This window comes from Gracilinanus agilis, chromosome 3 (genome assembly GCF_016433145.1).
Source record: "Gracilinanus agilis isolate LMUSP501 chromosome 3, AgileGrace, whole genome shotgun sequence".
Classification (NCBI taxonomy): domain Eukaryota; kingdom Metazoa; phylum Chordata; class Mammalia; order Didelphimorphia; family Didelphidae; genus Gracilinanus; species Gracilinanus agilis.
Genome location: NC_058132.1, coordinates 462,620,210 through 462,636,442, shown reverse-complemented (window position 1 = coordinate 462,636,442; position 16,233 = coordinate 462,620,210). Strand labels below are relative to the sequence as shown.

General features: G+C 38.8%; 1 protein-coding gene across 3 annotated transcripts in view; it reads right to left on the bottom strand.

Annotated features, from left to right (window-relative positions):
- Nucleotides 1-762: 762 nt before the first annotated feature.
- ARHGAP6 (Rho GTPase activating protein 6) overlaps nucleotides 763-16,233 on the bottom strand; it is a 675,366-nt gene continuing 659,895 nt past the window's right edge. For all 3 annotated transcript variants that reach the window (XM_044670378.1, XM_044670379.1, XM_044670380.1), the window contains exons 11-13: nucleotides 7,647-7,909; nucleotides 3,922-4,002; nucleotides 763-1,548 (exon numbers count right to left, since the gene is read on the bottom strand). In XM_044670378.1, coding sequence (XP_044526313.1) covers nucleotides 824-1,548; nucleotides 3,922-4,002; nucleotides 7,647-7,909 — 1,069 coding nt within the window. In that variant the 3' untranslated portion in view covers nucleotides 763-823. The remainder of the gene's footprint in view (nucleotides 1,549-3,921; nucleotides 4,003-7,646; nucleotides 7,910-16,233) is intronic.

Here is a 16,233-nt window from a genome sequence, read left to right as displayed (position 1 = left end):
TTTATAATGTATCAAATTTTAAATTTTGCTCATAAGCATTTTTTTACCAACCCCCCCCCCAAAAAAAAAAACATAAGTGGTGACTATATGTTTTCCCCTAACACACTACTTTTATTATAAAAAATACGGCTTTTCACGTTTCTCTAAATTTAGTGTTTTTCTCAGGCAGTGACAAAAGGGCTTTCCCCATTTACAAATGTATACTCTAAAAGCACAGAAACCTGCTTGTGCACACTCTATAGAATTTTGATGCTTATACTATAAGTGCAGTGATTAAAAAATGAAAACAAAACAAACGTTCAAAATCGTTCCTTTTGTTTTCGGTTTGTGAACATATTGTATATGATTATCTTACATAACCCATTACAGAATATACAATCATCAAAACTGCAGACATATAAATACATTCAGCTACACCAAAGCAATTGATTTTTATCTTACACACAGCCAATGGTGGGCACAACTGTCCAAAATAGATCGTTTTATTTCATTTTTCTCCCTTAAAAGCTGGCTACGCAACAGAAATTTCTTTGTAAATGGACATTTGACAGTGCTATTAAAATCTTAAAGTGAAAATAGTGTTGACTTTAAAAAATATTTACATGAACTTTGAACTTTAAAAGTTGGTGTAAAACAAGAAGAATTCACCTGATTGTCCAACAGCATCGTTTTTTCTTTCTTTTTTTTCCTACTGGAGGGAAGAACGGACATTCATAGTAGTGTGTGTGTGTGTGTGTGTGTGTGTGTGTGTGTGTGTGTGTGTGTGTGTGTGTGTGTGTGTGTTCTAGGGGGAAGGGCTGCGGGGAGTGGTCATATTATGTGGTCATACTAGAGTTTCAGGAAGGGCGTCTGGATTATCAGCGGATAGGAGCTCCCAAATTTGCCATCGCTCCCTTTGCCAATCATGCCAGTCAGGATTTGCTAAGTTTTTACTGTTCTGATCACTGGCTTCGATGGAATAAGCATTGCCCAGTTTTTTCACTGCGTCCTGATTCTCCTGACCAAGACCCGAGTTGTCAGTGGAGACACTCGTTTGTCCTTCCTCCTTTGCCGCAGTCTCGGCACTGTCTTCGGGCCTCCGAAGCCTCCACAATGGTTTCTCCGTGGGCTGATGAGATGGTGCTGAAACTTGCTTCCCTGGCCCAGGGTAGGGAGGCGGAGGCCTCTGCTCATTCCGGCCACTCTCTGCTACTCTCAGGTACAGAGACTTGGCCCTATTTTGCAACCAAGACCCCTCTGCCGCATCACTCTCAGTGAGGTCTTCCGCGCTACTCAAAGTCAAGCACTGCTCAGATCTCGAAGGAGATTGTTCCGAGCTCCGCCTGCTTCCCGGGATCTGGGGTGTGCTACAAACTCGAGATACCGGGGCGTGGGGCTTACACTCTGGGATGGTGGCGGTGGTCTGAGTCCTCCGGATGATCTGCTTCCCACTGTCCAGTTCGGTGGAGCTGCCCTGCCAGCGTGGGCAGTTCAGGGACAAGTTCCCCTGGGAAAGGGAGCACCGCCCTGGACGGAGGAAGCTGCTTTCATAAATGTCTCCATAGGAGCCTTAAAATCGGAACAAGAAGAGGAAGAATATGAAAATGTGGTTACTAAGGCGGTCTTTCTTCATCTACCGTTCCCGCCCACCTAACCCCCACCCCAACTCTTTCAAATATAGTCTCTATTTTTTTAATTAAAAAAAAAATTAAACCCTTACCTTCCATCCTAGAATTACTACTTTGTATTGGTTCCAAGGCAAAAGAGTGGTAAGGGTAGGCAATGAGGGTCAAGTGACTTGCCCAGGGTCACACAGCTAGGAAGTGTCTGACCAAATTTGAACCTAGGATCTTCCATCCTTAGGCCTGGCTTTCAATCCACTGAGCCACCCAACTACCCCTCAAACATAGTTTCTAGACTGCTTTTACCCAAAGAAACTTCCTTGTTGTTCTGTCCATGGTGGATGACTCTAGGCACCCCATCTGGGGTCTTTCTTGGCAAAGATAGCAGAGTGGTTTACCATTTCCTTCTCCAGCTCATTTTACAGAGAAAGAAACGGAGGCAAATGGGGTTAAGTGACTTGCCCAGGGTTGCACAGCCCCAAACCAAAGAAGAAGATTCACATTTACTGATGATTATTATTCATTAAGAGACAACAGCACGGCACAATACATAAAATTCTGGGTTTGGGTTTGAAAGCTGGCACAGATTCTTATTAGGTATGGGATGCCCGCAAGTGGCTTAGCCTCTGTTTCAGTTTCCCCATCTGTAAAATAGGGGAAATACTAATACCTACTTCACAGACTTGCAATAACATAAGGTATGTCAAGTGTTTTGGCAATCTTAAAATATTCTATAAATACTTATTATTACTGGTCATCAATAAGCATTCCTACTGTTTTATCTTTCTGAATGTCCACACTGTACATGATATCTCCCTCTTATTTAAAGGATCTTACAATCTAGAGGAGAGAAAAACTTTTTTTCAAATGATTTTAAAAAGAACTCTTACCTTTCAACTTAGAATTAATACCATGTATTGGTTCCAAGGCTTCAGAAGAGCAGTAAGGGCTGGGCAATGGGAGTTAAGTGACTTGCCCAGGGTCACACAACTAGGAAGTCTCCAAGGCCAGATTTGAACCCAGGACTTCCTGTCTTTAGGCCTGGCTCAATCCACTGAGCCACCAAGCTGCCCCAACAAATTATTTTTATTGTCAATGAAACCTGTTAGAAGAAGACTGGAAGCTGTAAACTATCAAGCCCAGAGGATAATTAATGTAAGCAGAGGCAGCATATATCTTTGTACTCTGCTTTCTTCCTGAAACTGTGAGTGAACACATTTCTTGAGAAAATCAGGGACCATTAGGTCTTAACTTAATGCTTTTGGAAGTGCCCTTGGCTCTCTGGGCTCCTATTTTTCTCGGAAGAGTAGAGCCTTTCCCTCTAAATGTAATGTATAGTATAGCTAGGTAGCATAGTAGAGGGATAGAGCTCTAATGGACAGGGCAGCTAAGTAGCACAATAGATAGAGCACCAGGTCTGGAGTTGGGAAGACCTGGGTTCAAATCTGATTTCTGACTCTTTCCAGTTCTGTGATCTTGTGCAAGTCACTTAACCCTAATTGTCTAGCCCCTACCGCTCTTCTGTCTTAGAACTGATACTAAGAAAGCAGGTAAGGATTAAAAAAAAAAAAAGTAACATGTAGGCAAAAAGCACAAGGACATTTTTAGAGCCTGGTAACAAGTGAAAGATGAGGTTGGAGAAGGACCAGCCTTCTAGCGCTGGGAAAACACTTTCTCCTTTGCAGAGAGATGCCTGGTAGAGAAGAGTAGGATTTAGCATATTACCAATAATGAATGACTTCAATGCAAAAACTGGCAGAGTACACTATCAGATGTGGCAGTTTGTTTGACTTAATAGTTTTTCTTAGTTGTAAGGAAGGGTTCAATGTGAAAGGGATAGAGGGGAAGGGGCATTGTGTTCAGCATGACTGTGACTTTCAGCTCTTAGAAGATTGCCTGGCATAAAGGTGCTAAAAAAATGCTTGTTGACTTAAAAGGCACTTCAAAATCCCTTTTTAAAATAAAAAGTGGCACATCTGGTGGGTGTCTGTAACAAATAGACACCTCTAGTGCTGCCCTGGAATCCAAAAGACTTCCAGTAGATGAAGGCCTCCAAGGTGTTGGGTAGATCTCTGTAGGGTATATGGGAGGTGCATTTATGAGAATGGGTTGATATTTCCACCACTAGAGGGAGGATCTTTATGGGTCAGCTCATAGAATCATTAAAGTATGGAAGTCAAGCACTGTATGTCTCAAGAAACAACTTATAGATTACTTCTGAATTCAGTTGAACTAGAAGCAAATCAACACCCTCACCCTTCCAAAGGCAATCAAATCTTATAAAATTTGCCAAAATACTATTTTTAGAAGAATCCCATACCTGTCATTCCTGGGCTTTTGGATCCACTTTTTAATGTTGAATGCCAGGTTCCCCAAATATTGAAGGGTTCCTCTGACACATCTAAGGAAGAGTTAAAGAAAATGTTATAATATGAAGTGATACTACCAGTTAATTAATCAAGATCAGTCAATTAATCAGGAACTATTTATAAAGAACCTGCTTTAGACAAAGCACCAGATACCATGGAAGGTACAAAGAACTTTAAGACATGGCTCTTGCCCTCATGAAGTTGACAAAATTAGGAAAACAAATTACGTTCATATGTGCAGATAACTAGCATCACTTCTGCATTATGGTAGTATATGCAAAGTGTCTGTGATTTCATCAGTGAAAAAAATGTCAAGTGCTTCATGAGTTGTAAAAACATGTGCTTGAGATCAGTTTACAGATTTAAAAGATCAAAGTGACAGCTGATTGTTTTTTGTTTGCTTGTTTTGTTACAGCCCTCAGAAGAAATCAAAAACACTTAAGAATTTGCTAATTTTCAAGGAATCCACAAATGACCATATCCTATTTTCTGATGAAACAGGTTTTATGATTAAAAAGAAATCCTTTAAAACATTTATCTAAAAACTGTGAAGATCTTAGAGAAAGACTCTTGAGCCTACTACAAAGGACTTCATTAGTAGTTAGGTGGCACAGTAAAGAGAGTATTGGACATGTAATAGGGAAGACCCGAGTTTAAATTTTGCCTCATACATTTTATCAACTATATGACAACAGATAAGTCACTTAACCTGTCTCAGTCTTACTTTTTTCATCTATAAAATGATGCTAGTAATAGCACCTAGCTCAGAGGGTTATTGTGAAGATCAAATAAAAATGCATTTAAAGTTATTTGTAAACCATAAAGTGCTTGACAAATATTAAATATTACTATTAGGGTGTAACATGGAAAATGGCAGGGTGGAATTCCTGCAAGATACAGGGTCAAGCCTCACCAAATTAGTCAGAAGGGTACAAGGGTAAAAGTAATTCTCAAGTAGGAAGTTGGACAGTCAGAGAGGTTATAGTATGGCACAGGTCCCTTAAAATGGGTTGAAAACACTAATATGCTCCCCTACCCCCTAATTTACCTTTTTCTAAAATTTAAAAGAACTCATTATTTGTTTTTTTGTAACCTTAGTTTTCTTTTTAAATTTTGAGTTTCAGATTTTCTTCTTCCCCACCACTTTCCTACAGAGCCTATCTCCATATTAGCCATATCACAAAAAAGCAAAATAAAAGTGAGAAAAATAATACTTTTATACTTTAGTTTATAGTCAGAGTCCATCAGTTCTCTCTCTGCAGGAGGATCGATATATATGTGTATATATAATCAATAGGCTTTGGAGTGGCTTGGATTATTATATTGATCAGAATAGCCAAGTCTTTCATAGTTGACCATCAATATACCACTGCTGTTACTGTGCATCTCCTAAGCCTTTCACTGACTGGGCATCAGACTACATAGGTCTTACCATGTTTTTCCAAACCACTCCTTTGTCATTTCTTATAGCACAATAGTTATTCCATCACAATCACATACCAGGACTTATTCAGCCATTCTCCAACTGATGAGCATTGCCTCAATTACCAATTCTTTGCCACCACAAAAAGAGCTTCTAGAAATATTTTTGTTTTATTTTTTCTTTGATCTCTAGCTACGTGACTATAGATAAGTCATTTAACTTATCTCAGTCTTACCTTTCTCATCTATAAAATGTGGCTATAGATTGTTTTCTTTTTCCTTTGATCTCTAGCTCTTAACTTACCTTTTGGAATGACATTTATTAAGTAAAGTCTCGTTTCATTTGCTTGGAAATATTGGACAGACTGTTGATTTCATTATAGGGGTAGAACCTACTCTCAAATTTGAGTTCTTGGAATCTTAAAAGACATAAAAAATAATAGTAGAATTCCTATAGTACTGAATGAGAGCCAAAAAAAGATATTATAACTAACTAGCAGTTGACAGTTCTTGTTCTGTTCTGTTCTGTTCCTTCCAGTCTTTTAAATATGATTTCTTCTAGGATACACATAGAAAATATGATCTGTCTTCTTCATCCTTTCTAGCCATCCAGTTGCCAGACCCTGACTTGGAACAGGGCCCAGGGGCTAGCACCATCTGACCCGCTGTCACTTGATCCTTGCCACCAGTCTTCCAGCCTATCTAGTCATACTGGATTTCTTTGAGTGGAAGTTCCTTCTTTATACTTTCATCTCCCAGGATTTTTGTGACACTGCTTTGCCATGGTGGTTCTCTTTCTCCATATCTAATTGATCCTTCCCAGACTCCTCTAGGTGATCATCATCCATTCATACATATGTCACATGTTTATACATATGTATATCCTATGACTGTCCAAGGGTCTCTCCTCCTTTTTCCCCTACATCTTTTTTTTTTTTTTTAAACCCTTACCTTCCGTCTTGGAGTCAATACAGTGTATTGGCTCCAAGGCAGAAGAGTGGTAAGGGTAGGCAATGGGGGTCAAGTGACTTGCCCAGGGTCACGCAGCTGGGAAGTGTCTGAGGCCAGATTTGAACCTAGGACCTCCCGTCTCTAGGCCTGACTCTCAATCCACTGAGCCACCAGCTACCCCCTTTCCCCTGCATTTACTCCTGGTGCTCTCATTACCACCCACTGATTCAAAACTATAATCTCTACACAGATGACTCTTAAATCTGTATATCCAGTTCTCGTTCTTCTCTTGAATTCCAGTTTTGCATCCCTAGCTACCTGTTGGTCATATTTCCCTGAATGTCTTATACTTTTGTTATTACTGGTGCTATTTGAGACTTTCAGTCATGTCCATCTCTTTGTGACACCATTTGGGATTTTGTTGGCAAAGATACTGAAGTAGTTTGCCATTTCCTTCTCCAGCTCATTTTACAGATGAGGAAACTGAGGCCAACAGGGTTAAGTGACTTGCCCAGGATCATATAGCTAGTAGGTGTCTGAAGCTAGATTTGAACTCAAGAAGGTAGGTCTTCTGTCTTCAGACCTGATGCTTTATCCACTGTGCCACCTAGCTGGCCAGTTGGATGTCCTACAGGCATCTCACACTCAATGTCTATTCATGGAGTTTAGGACCCATATACCTAATATATAATCCTTTATTTATTAATTGATTGATTTAAAACCCTTACCTTCCATCTTAGAATCAATACCGTGCATTGGTTCCAAGGCAGAAGAGTGGTAATGGCTAGGCAATGGGGGTTAAGTGACTTGTCTAGGGTCACACAGCTAGGAAGTGTCTGAGGTCAAATTTGAACCCAGGACCTCCCATTTCTAGGCCTGGCTTACTCTCAATCCATTTGAGCCACCTAGCTGCCCCCTGTGATCCTTTAGAGTAAGCAAACAGTGAACTATAATGAAAGGTAGACTATGATGAGAATAGAAGGAAGATAGAGAACACTATGAGAAGTTGAAGAATACCCATAATAGCAGCAGAAACTCAGCCACTGAAACCAATGATTTAGGATTTATAAACTCATTTTGAGGTGAGAAAAAAAGAGTAGACCAAAGCACATCTCTAAAGAGGATAGAATTTATGGCTACATCAACACGTCTTCCATGGGATTCTGGATGTATGCGTGTAGGATTTGTAGAGCCTGAGTGGGTCAAATCAACAGAGGACACCTGAAGAGAGCACCCTCTCGGTTACAGGTTAAGGGACTGATCTGATGTGATCAGAGGTTCATCTCGGACAATTAGACCATACCTTTTCCAGCCCATAGTCCAGGAGAACTTTCTCTTGATTTCGACTGCAAGTGGCCAACCAACATGTATTGTTCAGGCACCTTGTAAAGCTTCTCTGAACCCAGGGCAATGTCTTCTTGCATAGCCAGCAACGAGCGCTCAGACAGCACTGGGGAGTTATTATCATAAGGGGAGACGTCTCCGCTTGAGGCTTTGTTGGAGTCAGTGGATGAATGTCTCCCTTCCGTGGAAAAGGAACCTTCTGATCTCAGCAGGTGGGGGCTTCTGCCGGGAGGAGGTCATTAGATAGAGTGTTAATGATCGATAATCAAAATCATCCTCAGGACAAAAAGCTACGCCAACAATGGGAAAGGAACACACGAACACAGGTGCTGGAACAAAAATACCATTTAAATGACGTCAACACTTTTCTATGAAGAAAATGAAGTCGTTTCCATGTAATGGTCGGCAGAGGTCAGTACAATTCAACAGATGTTTCAATAAAACCGACCAAGAAGGAGGGAGGGGAGGAAAGAGGAGAGACACAATCAGAAATGGATTCCTCTATTATCTTGACCACTTTGTACTGGATAAGTACTGAGAAAGCTATTCTTTTTTTCTGTTTCTAGAGCAAAGCCTTGGATGTAAGTCTCATGAAAATGGACACTATAGCCATGGAAAATGACTAATTTTACCTTCTCTACCACAAATGATGATTTTTTAAAATCCAAGCTACATTTCATTAAATCAAATTCTACTTGAAATTTAATGAAGCTATTTAAATCATTTCACCTAAGTTCTATGTGGAACAAATACGTAGTATACGTGTATTGTTTTCCTTTCATATTTGGGAGTAGCAATAGGGATGGTGATGGTGCATTTGCCTGGGGAGAGAAGACCCTACATGTCACCAGCCATCTGTTCCATTTTGTAAATTTATCTAAAATGTGTTTCTTGAGATGAGTGCTTTTCATAAGCTCTGTAATAAATACCATTAACACAATCTAAAATATGATATATGTGCACATACTGATTATGAAAATGTGGCACACACAACACTGAGAAAATGTAAGCAGGACACAAAAACAAGAACTTCCAGAACATCAAAGGTCTTACCTTGAATACTCTGTTATTTTCTACCCTCCTCAATACAGTGTCCCTGATAATATCTTAAAGGGAAATTATCACAGATTGATAAGGAAGCGGAAAAACTAACTCTGTTTCTCCCCATTCTCCATCCCCCTTGGCTGTTCTTTCCATTTTGGGGATTTGATTTTCAAAATACATGATTATTTTTTATTATAAAAAAGAAAGGTAAATACTTGCAAACCAGCACGTCCTAGTAATCCTGAGTCACCCAGAATAGCTCAAGATGGAGGAAAACCATTCAGTCAAGAAGACCCTTTCAGTGTCAAATTGCCAGCAGTTCTTATTAGCCATAATAAATATGTGGGGTTTTTTTTTCTTTTCTAGCCTATGTGTTTGTGAGATACTTTGCCCATCCTTGAAATATTAGGGAACTCAAAAATGTTGTGCTAAAAGGGCATTTACTGCCCACCTACGAATCCTAAATTTCCCCTTTCTTTCTTTGATAATTGATGTCAGATGATTTATGTAGCAAAGAACCACAGGAAAATTCTGAATTATTTCCCAGATCTTGGAAGAGTTTGAGAAAAGAAAGAAACTTAAGATTCTTTCCTGAAAATGGAAAACAAACAAAAAATAAACCCTGAGTGCTCATTTAATTAACAGCAAACAGCTCTGCTGCTTTCATTTTGTCCAGTTGATTATCATGTCCAGTTTGAGGGAGCACTGAAGAAGAATGCTTCTAGTCACTGAAGAGAAAGTCCATTGTCTACCCAGTTCTGCCTAACTGGGTGAGAACACTGGACTTGGAATGTGAAAACTTGGGTTTGAGTTCCAGTTATATGACTTGAGGTGAGTGATTAAGTTTCCTTCTTGGTTTTGGTTAGGATCAAAGGAAACCATGTGTCCCAAATTATAGAGCAGCTAGGAGCTGCAGTGGATAGAGAACCATATTTGGAATCAGGAAGACTTGAGTTCAAATCCAGCCTCAGACGCTTACTTAGGTGACCCTGAGCAAATCACTTAACCCTCTTTTTGTCTCAGTTTCCTCATGTGTAAAATGAGCTGCAGAAGGAAATGCCAAAACATTCCAGCATCTTTGCCAAGAAAACCCTAATTGGGGTTACAGAGTCAGGCATGACTGAACCACAACAATAATCCCAAAATGTTTTGTAAACTATAAAGTACCAATAAATGTAAAGTATTTTTTATGCCTTCATCATCTTTTGTGTGTACTTTTTAGAATATTTTGTCTGATGGTCCCTCAGTCCATATTTCTTATATCATCCCTAGAAGAAGTACAATCTTATGGTTCTGTAAGACACACAGATTCAGCCATGCCATGTCCATATCCCAAAACAAGGACTTCAAGTATCTGAGGAGGCAGGGTGGTTACAAAGATGAGAAAAGCAAGGCAGAGGTTAAATGACTTGCCCAGAATCACATAGCTAGTAAGTGTTTAAGAAGAGACTTGAACTCAGGTCTTCCTGACTTCAGGTTCCTCACTGCTATTATCTTGGCCATTATGGTGCCTTGCATGCATTCTATTGCCCCTTAGAAGAATGTAAGCTACCTAAGGACATTTTGAAACTTCCCAAAGGTTAATTTCTTTAGAAGTCAATAACTTGCAAAAGTCCTTTCACATTTGTGATCTCACCTTTTCTTCTAATACCTATTGTGAGCTAAATATGGCAAGCATTATTATCCCATTTGGCAGATGAGAAAAATGAGACACAGAAATGATGAGAGTAACTTGCCTGAGGTGGCATATAATATAAATGTCCATTCCATTGACTTCCATTGATTCAAGAAAGAGAATGTCACTAACACTGAGGGATTCTATACAAAAAGGGACAGGCAGTATGCTGTTAAGGAAAGAGCCATGGACCGACAATCAGGAGACCATACTACTCCAAGTTTTGTCTCTTTTTATGGGACATTTGGGAAAAAAAACCTTTATTTCTTTGGGCCTCAGTTTCTTCATTTGTAAAACTAAGATTTTGAAGTTGATGAGCACTAAAGTTCCTTCCAGCTGTAAAGTGTGATTCTATGAAACATGCTAGCAGTTCAAATGTAGAGTAGTTCTTTAGTTTTTTTAACTCTGAAAAAAAAGGCAGAATTAAAATTCTTTTAAAAATTGTGTTCAAATTAGGTGAAAGGGCAGGGCAATGAGGAACACAAATCTTGTATAATTAAAATATGGAAGGCAATACAAAATATGGGGAAAAAATCTTGAGTCTAAAAACCCAGAGAACAACAACCAAAAAAAAATGAACGAGCCAAGAAGTTGATTAAAAACACAGAAGAACTGGCTGACCCAAAGTAAAAGAACTTTAAGCATCTCAGAGAAGTTAGCATTAAGAGTCAGCTCAGAAGCATTCTCTCTTTTTTTTTTTTTTAAACCCTTATCTTCTGTCTTAGAATTAATACTACTTCTAAGGCAGAAGAGCAGTAAGAGTTAGGCAATGGAGATTGCATGACTTGCCCAGGGTCACCCAGCTAGGAAGTGTCTGAGGCCAGATTTGAACCTAGGACCTTACGTCTACTAGGCCTGGCTCTCAATCCACTGAGCCACCTAGCTTCCCCCTCAGAAGTATTCTTGAATACATCCTCATTACTTCCATGCAGGCTCCTAAACCAAGTAGGTAATCTTGGAATGTTCGTGGAACCTTCAAACAAACGGTGCTTCCTAATATCCCAATGGACACCCTCTGTCCAAATTAGGAAATCTAGAGGATGTGAGAAAATGGTGCCCCTTTTGGAAAATGGCTGAGAGATCAAATTAACATGCTATCCTGACTTCTCTCCTCAGAAGCAAAACTGTCCCTGAGAAGTCTGACTTGACTTCAGTCTCAGGGAGCAACAGGAAATGACTTTCCAGTTGCAAGTCCAGGAGGACAACGAGTACCACTGTGGGAGTCCCTTATACTTTTTTTTTTTTTTTAAGAGGAAATTTTTTTTTTAGTCAGTAGGGGTATTGCTAGAGAGTGAGGGATCCTAATCTTTTCTTTAATTTGCCTTTATTTGGGAAGGACTCATATATGTTCAGACTAAACACTTCTTTGGTGGGATAAGTTATCCTTGGATTTTGTTGTTGTTGTTGTTTGCTACCACAGAAAGAAGATAGGCTGCCAAACATATTAGAACCAAGCCCACTATGATGCCACCATTTGCAGCCTCAGTAACTGGATCATGATTGAATGAGCATGGAGACCAAATGACACGCTCACCCTTAGCGTGATCCCTCCAGGTCAGGGTGTAAACACGCTGGTAGAGTACTGTGGGCAAGCTTGCACTGCAGCTGGGAGTATAGTACTTGTTCTGTGAATAAACGGAAAACTTCGGTTCAATTCCCCAAGGGCTGCCAATCTAGCACCGTGCCAACCTTCCCCGAAAGAAATACCCAGAGCTCTAGTATTCTAAAACGTGCTGGTTGTACTGTAGTTTAATAATTCAACGGATAAACCTCTCTCTCCTGGAACCTAAATGGACATAACCTTGTCTCTGATGCTCTTGATTATACTGTGGAAAGAATGCAACGCCCACCACAGCAGCTTTGAGTTTACTGAGGATTTTGAGTTAATTATGCACAATTCTGTATAAACATCCCTTTGTGCAATGTCCCCAGGGACTATCCCCAAAGAAAAGTGAGACATCTTTAACTTTTCTACAGGCCTATCGAAGATGACTCAAGATAGCAGACAATGAACCTTCCTGTCCCAATTGGCACCTTTGTTGGTCAAGGATTTTAATCTAATTACATTCCTGACTAATTTGTAATCATAAATCATAACTTACTTTATTTTTGACAGGTGAGTATAAAATGCAATTCATTTATTTTTTTAAAAGAGGTATTTTAAAATGGGTATTTTTTTCATATTTCTTATAAAGAATGCCCCAAATCACTCTTAGAAGATACTCTTTTGAATTTGCCTTTCGGATATCTTTCATTTTTTTCCTATGCTTTTCACAGAATGGAGAGTCATACTCTATCAAACTTGTCAGTATAGACCTCCCTATTCTATATTATTCCTACAAGTGCCTTTAAAAAATACTCTACTTTCTGTCTTAGTATCAATTCTAAGAAAGAAGAAGGATAAGGGGTAGGCAAAGGTAGTGACTTGCCCAGGGCACACAGCTAGGAAGAGTCTGATGTCATATTTGAACCCAGGTCTTCTTTTCCTGATTCTAGACCTGTGCTCTTTATCTACTGTGTTCACTAGCTGCCCCAAATGTTTTGTTTTGTTTCTTAAATCAAATTGTACACTAAAACTTTGTCAGAGGAAAGACTTTTTTGACTCAACACTTTTCATTTTTATGGAGTTGATGGCTATTTACACAAAGTGGATATAAGTGGTTGATCTGAGTTGCCTTGATGACAAGAAGTAGTTCAAAATACATCAGATATAATCATTACAATTAGAAAAGTGGGTGAGCCAGTCATACTGCCCTGATGTTCAAGACATATAAAAATATTCAAAGGAAAGCCTCTTGTGCTTAGATTTATGGAAGCATAAAGACCAAGAATCACACAAGATAAGAAGGTCATATAGTTGAAGAGCTAAAAACTGACAGGGGTAGTGCCCATGAGATCAGAGATCCATCAAAGTGAATCTTTACTCTCTGGTAATCTAGTATGGGATGACCAATACAATACAACTATTGAAGTCAAAGAGACTCCCCCAAGTGTCTTGCAATACTTCAAAGACTCATGATATTATTATCATAGCAACTTAATTCTCTCTACTGCTGCAAATAATCCTTTCACGCCTTTGGAAATGGTCTTTGTGAGTTGCTGTAGTCAAAAACCAAAACCAAACAAAAACCTGTTGTCTGACAGCCCACTCTGGTCATGTACCTCTTGAAACTTAGCTAGATTTCTTTTTGGAAATCGAGAGAATGTCCCAAGGACCATATCTAAAGCCTTTTTAACTTGATAGGTCCTGCTAGAATTTGTGTTTTTCAGACTTGGAAACTCAGCCACCCTCATGCTATAATAATGCATCAGAGAAGAAATTTAGTGTAGACATGGTCTACTAAGATGGTAAAATCATACTTTCATTCTTTTACAACTTTCTGTTATCTTTGTGATTTTACATGAGTGGATCTCTCTTTTTTCTTCTCTCTCTCTGTCTCTCCACAATTAACTGAGAAAATAGCCAATAGCCATAGTTAGCAGCACCAAATGTTTAAGTTCTCTTTCTCTCATCTAAGTTCTTAATAGAAAGATAAAAATTGATTTGATTTTAAGAAAGCATCAAATTGGAGAAATTAAGTTTGAGAATCAGGATAGCAACAGCTTAACTGCAGAATTATACCATTATGGTAAGTATTATACACAACATTTTTTAACATTGTTAGCATGAGGTTAGATATCTTATAGAAAGTAGGTAAATAGTTATTTTGGAGGAAAATATTTCAGATATTTATACTTAAAAAATAGATAGGCTACTTGCTATTTATTAGTTGCTCTGGAAAAAAAAGTTTGATGGGAAAGAAGGGTAATCATCAAAGTTGAATAAAAGGAATACTAAATACTATATGTGGATTTAAATTATTAACACTGTTCTTGTCTTCTCTTGGATTTGAATAAGCTCTATTGTGAACTTGTTGCCAGATTACACTATAGATTAGGAACTAGAATTGGATCTCTTTAGTTAAGATCATGCTTTAAAACACATCCAGTTTGACAAAATAAGTGCAAAATCCTTTTGTTCAATTTAAGTTGCTAAAAATCTACATTTGAGTTTCACATGCAGATGTCTTTCTTTTTCAATCTTTGGGCTATTCTGAGTCAAATAACTACTCTACACATTCTGGATTCCTGGTCTTCCTTAATTGTCCTTCCCAATTCCCCTTTGCATTACCCCCAACCCCCCATCATGTCCCTATGTAGAAGGAGAAAATATCTATTCAAACTCTGGAGAAAATACAGCCTATAAATCTTTCAAACAAAATAAGCAATTCAAGAAGAAGCTTAACTAAAGTCTTGGATCTTTAGTAATAAAATGGAACAAATCTCTTCTAATCTCTCTGTGACATTCTTACTCAGTGTTTTTGTTTAGAGCCAAAAAATATAAAGATCCAATCAGAACTCAGAAGAGTGAATTCTCTGATCTTTTTTAATCCTAAAGTCATATAAAGGAGAAATCCCCCCACCCCAAGACAGAGTTTGTAAATCACTGTACAAGTTTTTAACCTTTCATAACATAAATTAGAATAAATATGTTTTGGGTCTTGGTTTTACACTGTCTTGGAAATTTTGTTTTTTTTACCACCATCAAAATAAAATCTTTTGGGGCAGCTGGGTAGCTCAGTGGAGTGAGAGTCAGGCCTAGAGACAGGAGGTCCTAGGTTCAAACCCGGCCTCAGCCACTTCCCAGCTGTGTGACCCTGGGCAAGTCACTTGACCCCCATTGCCCACCCTTACCACTCTTCCACCTATGAGACAATATACCGAAGTACAAGGGTTAAAAAAAATAAAATAAAATCTTTTGCTGTTTCCCTTTGGCATCACAAGAAACAATACAAAGGTTGACTATAGGTGTTATCTGTGCTACCTTCAGTGGAAGGCAGTGATTTGGTTTTTAAATGTATATGAAGAGAATGTATTCAAAATGGTCATTTATGAGTCATGTCATTGACTGCTGGTACTAAATCTCCTTGTCCACTCCAACCAATTACTATAAATTTTCTTTCTTTCTTTTAAAAAAAAACATATACCTTCCACCTTAGAATCAATACTGTGTACTGGTCCAAGGCAGAAAAATAATAAGGGCCAGGCAATGGGAGTTAAATTATTTGCTCAGGGTAAAACACCTTGGAAGAGTCTGAGGCTTGGCTCTCAAGCCGCTGAGCCCAACCTATCTCCACTATTCATTTTCAAATATATTTTGTCTTTCCCAATGCATCTGAGATTTGCTCTACTCCACTGTCACTACCCTTGGCCAAGACCCCATATCCTAGTACCCAGAGTACTACCACAGATTGCCCTTTCTGCTTCCCATTTCTCTCTATTTTAGAATCCTCTTTTCATTATTTCATTGTCCTGCTTAGGAAGCGGCCACGTTTCTCCTTGGCTTAGCAGATTAAATATAGGCGGTCTATGCTTTTAAATTTGATGCCCTCTTTGATGCCTGACTGCTCATGTGTTTTGCGTCTTAGGCTTGCCTCCTCTTCGCTTCATTTGTTTGCACATTTGTGGAAATAGTTGAATCAGAATGTGCAACTAGAAAGACTTTTATTAGGCAATGTCATATGAATAAAGTAGCAAAATTCTAAGTAGTAAAAAGTGGAGACAGTTTGTACTCTGATATATTCCAAAGTGGCCAGTTCAACTTGGCTTTTTTGAGTGTATCTGTTAAAGCCTTAGTGCATCAAATTCTAAAACTATTCTTAACAAAGAACATTAAGATCTCATTAGAAGCAAAACCTCCTCAGTCTGTTACCCAAAACTCTCTGTAATCTGATTCCACTTAACCCATCCAACTTTCGTTCTTCCTAATTCTATCTCTACTGCCTCC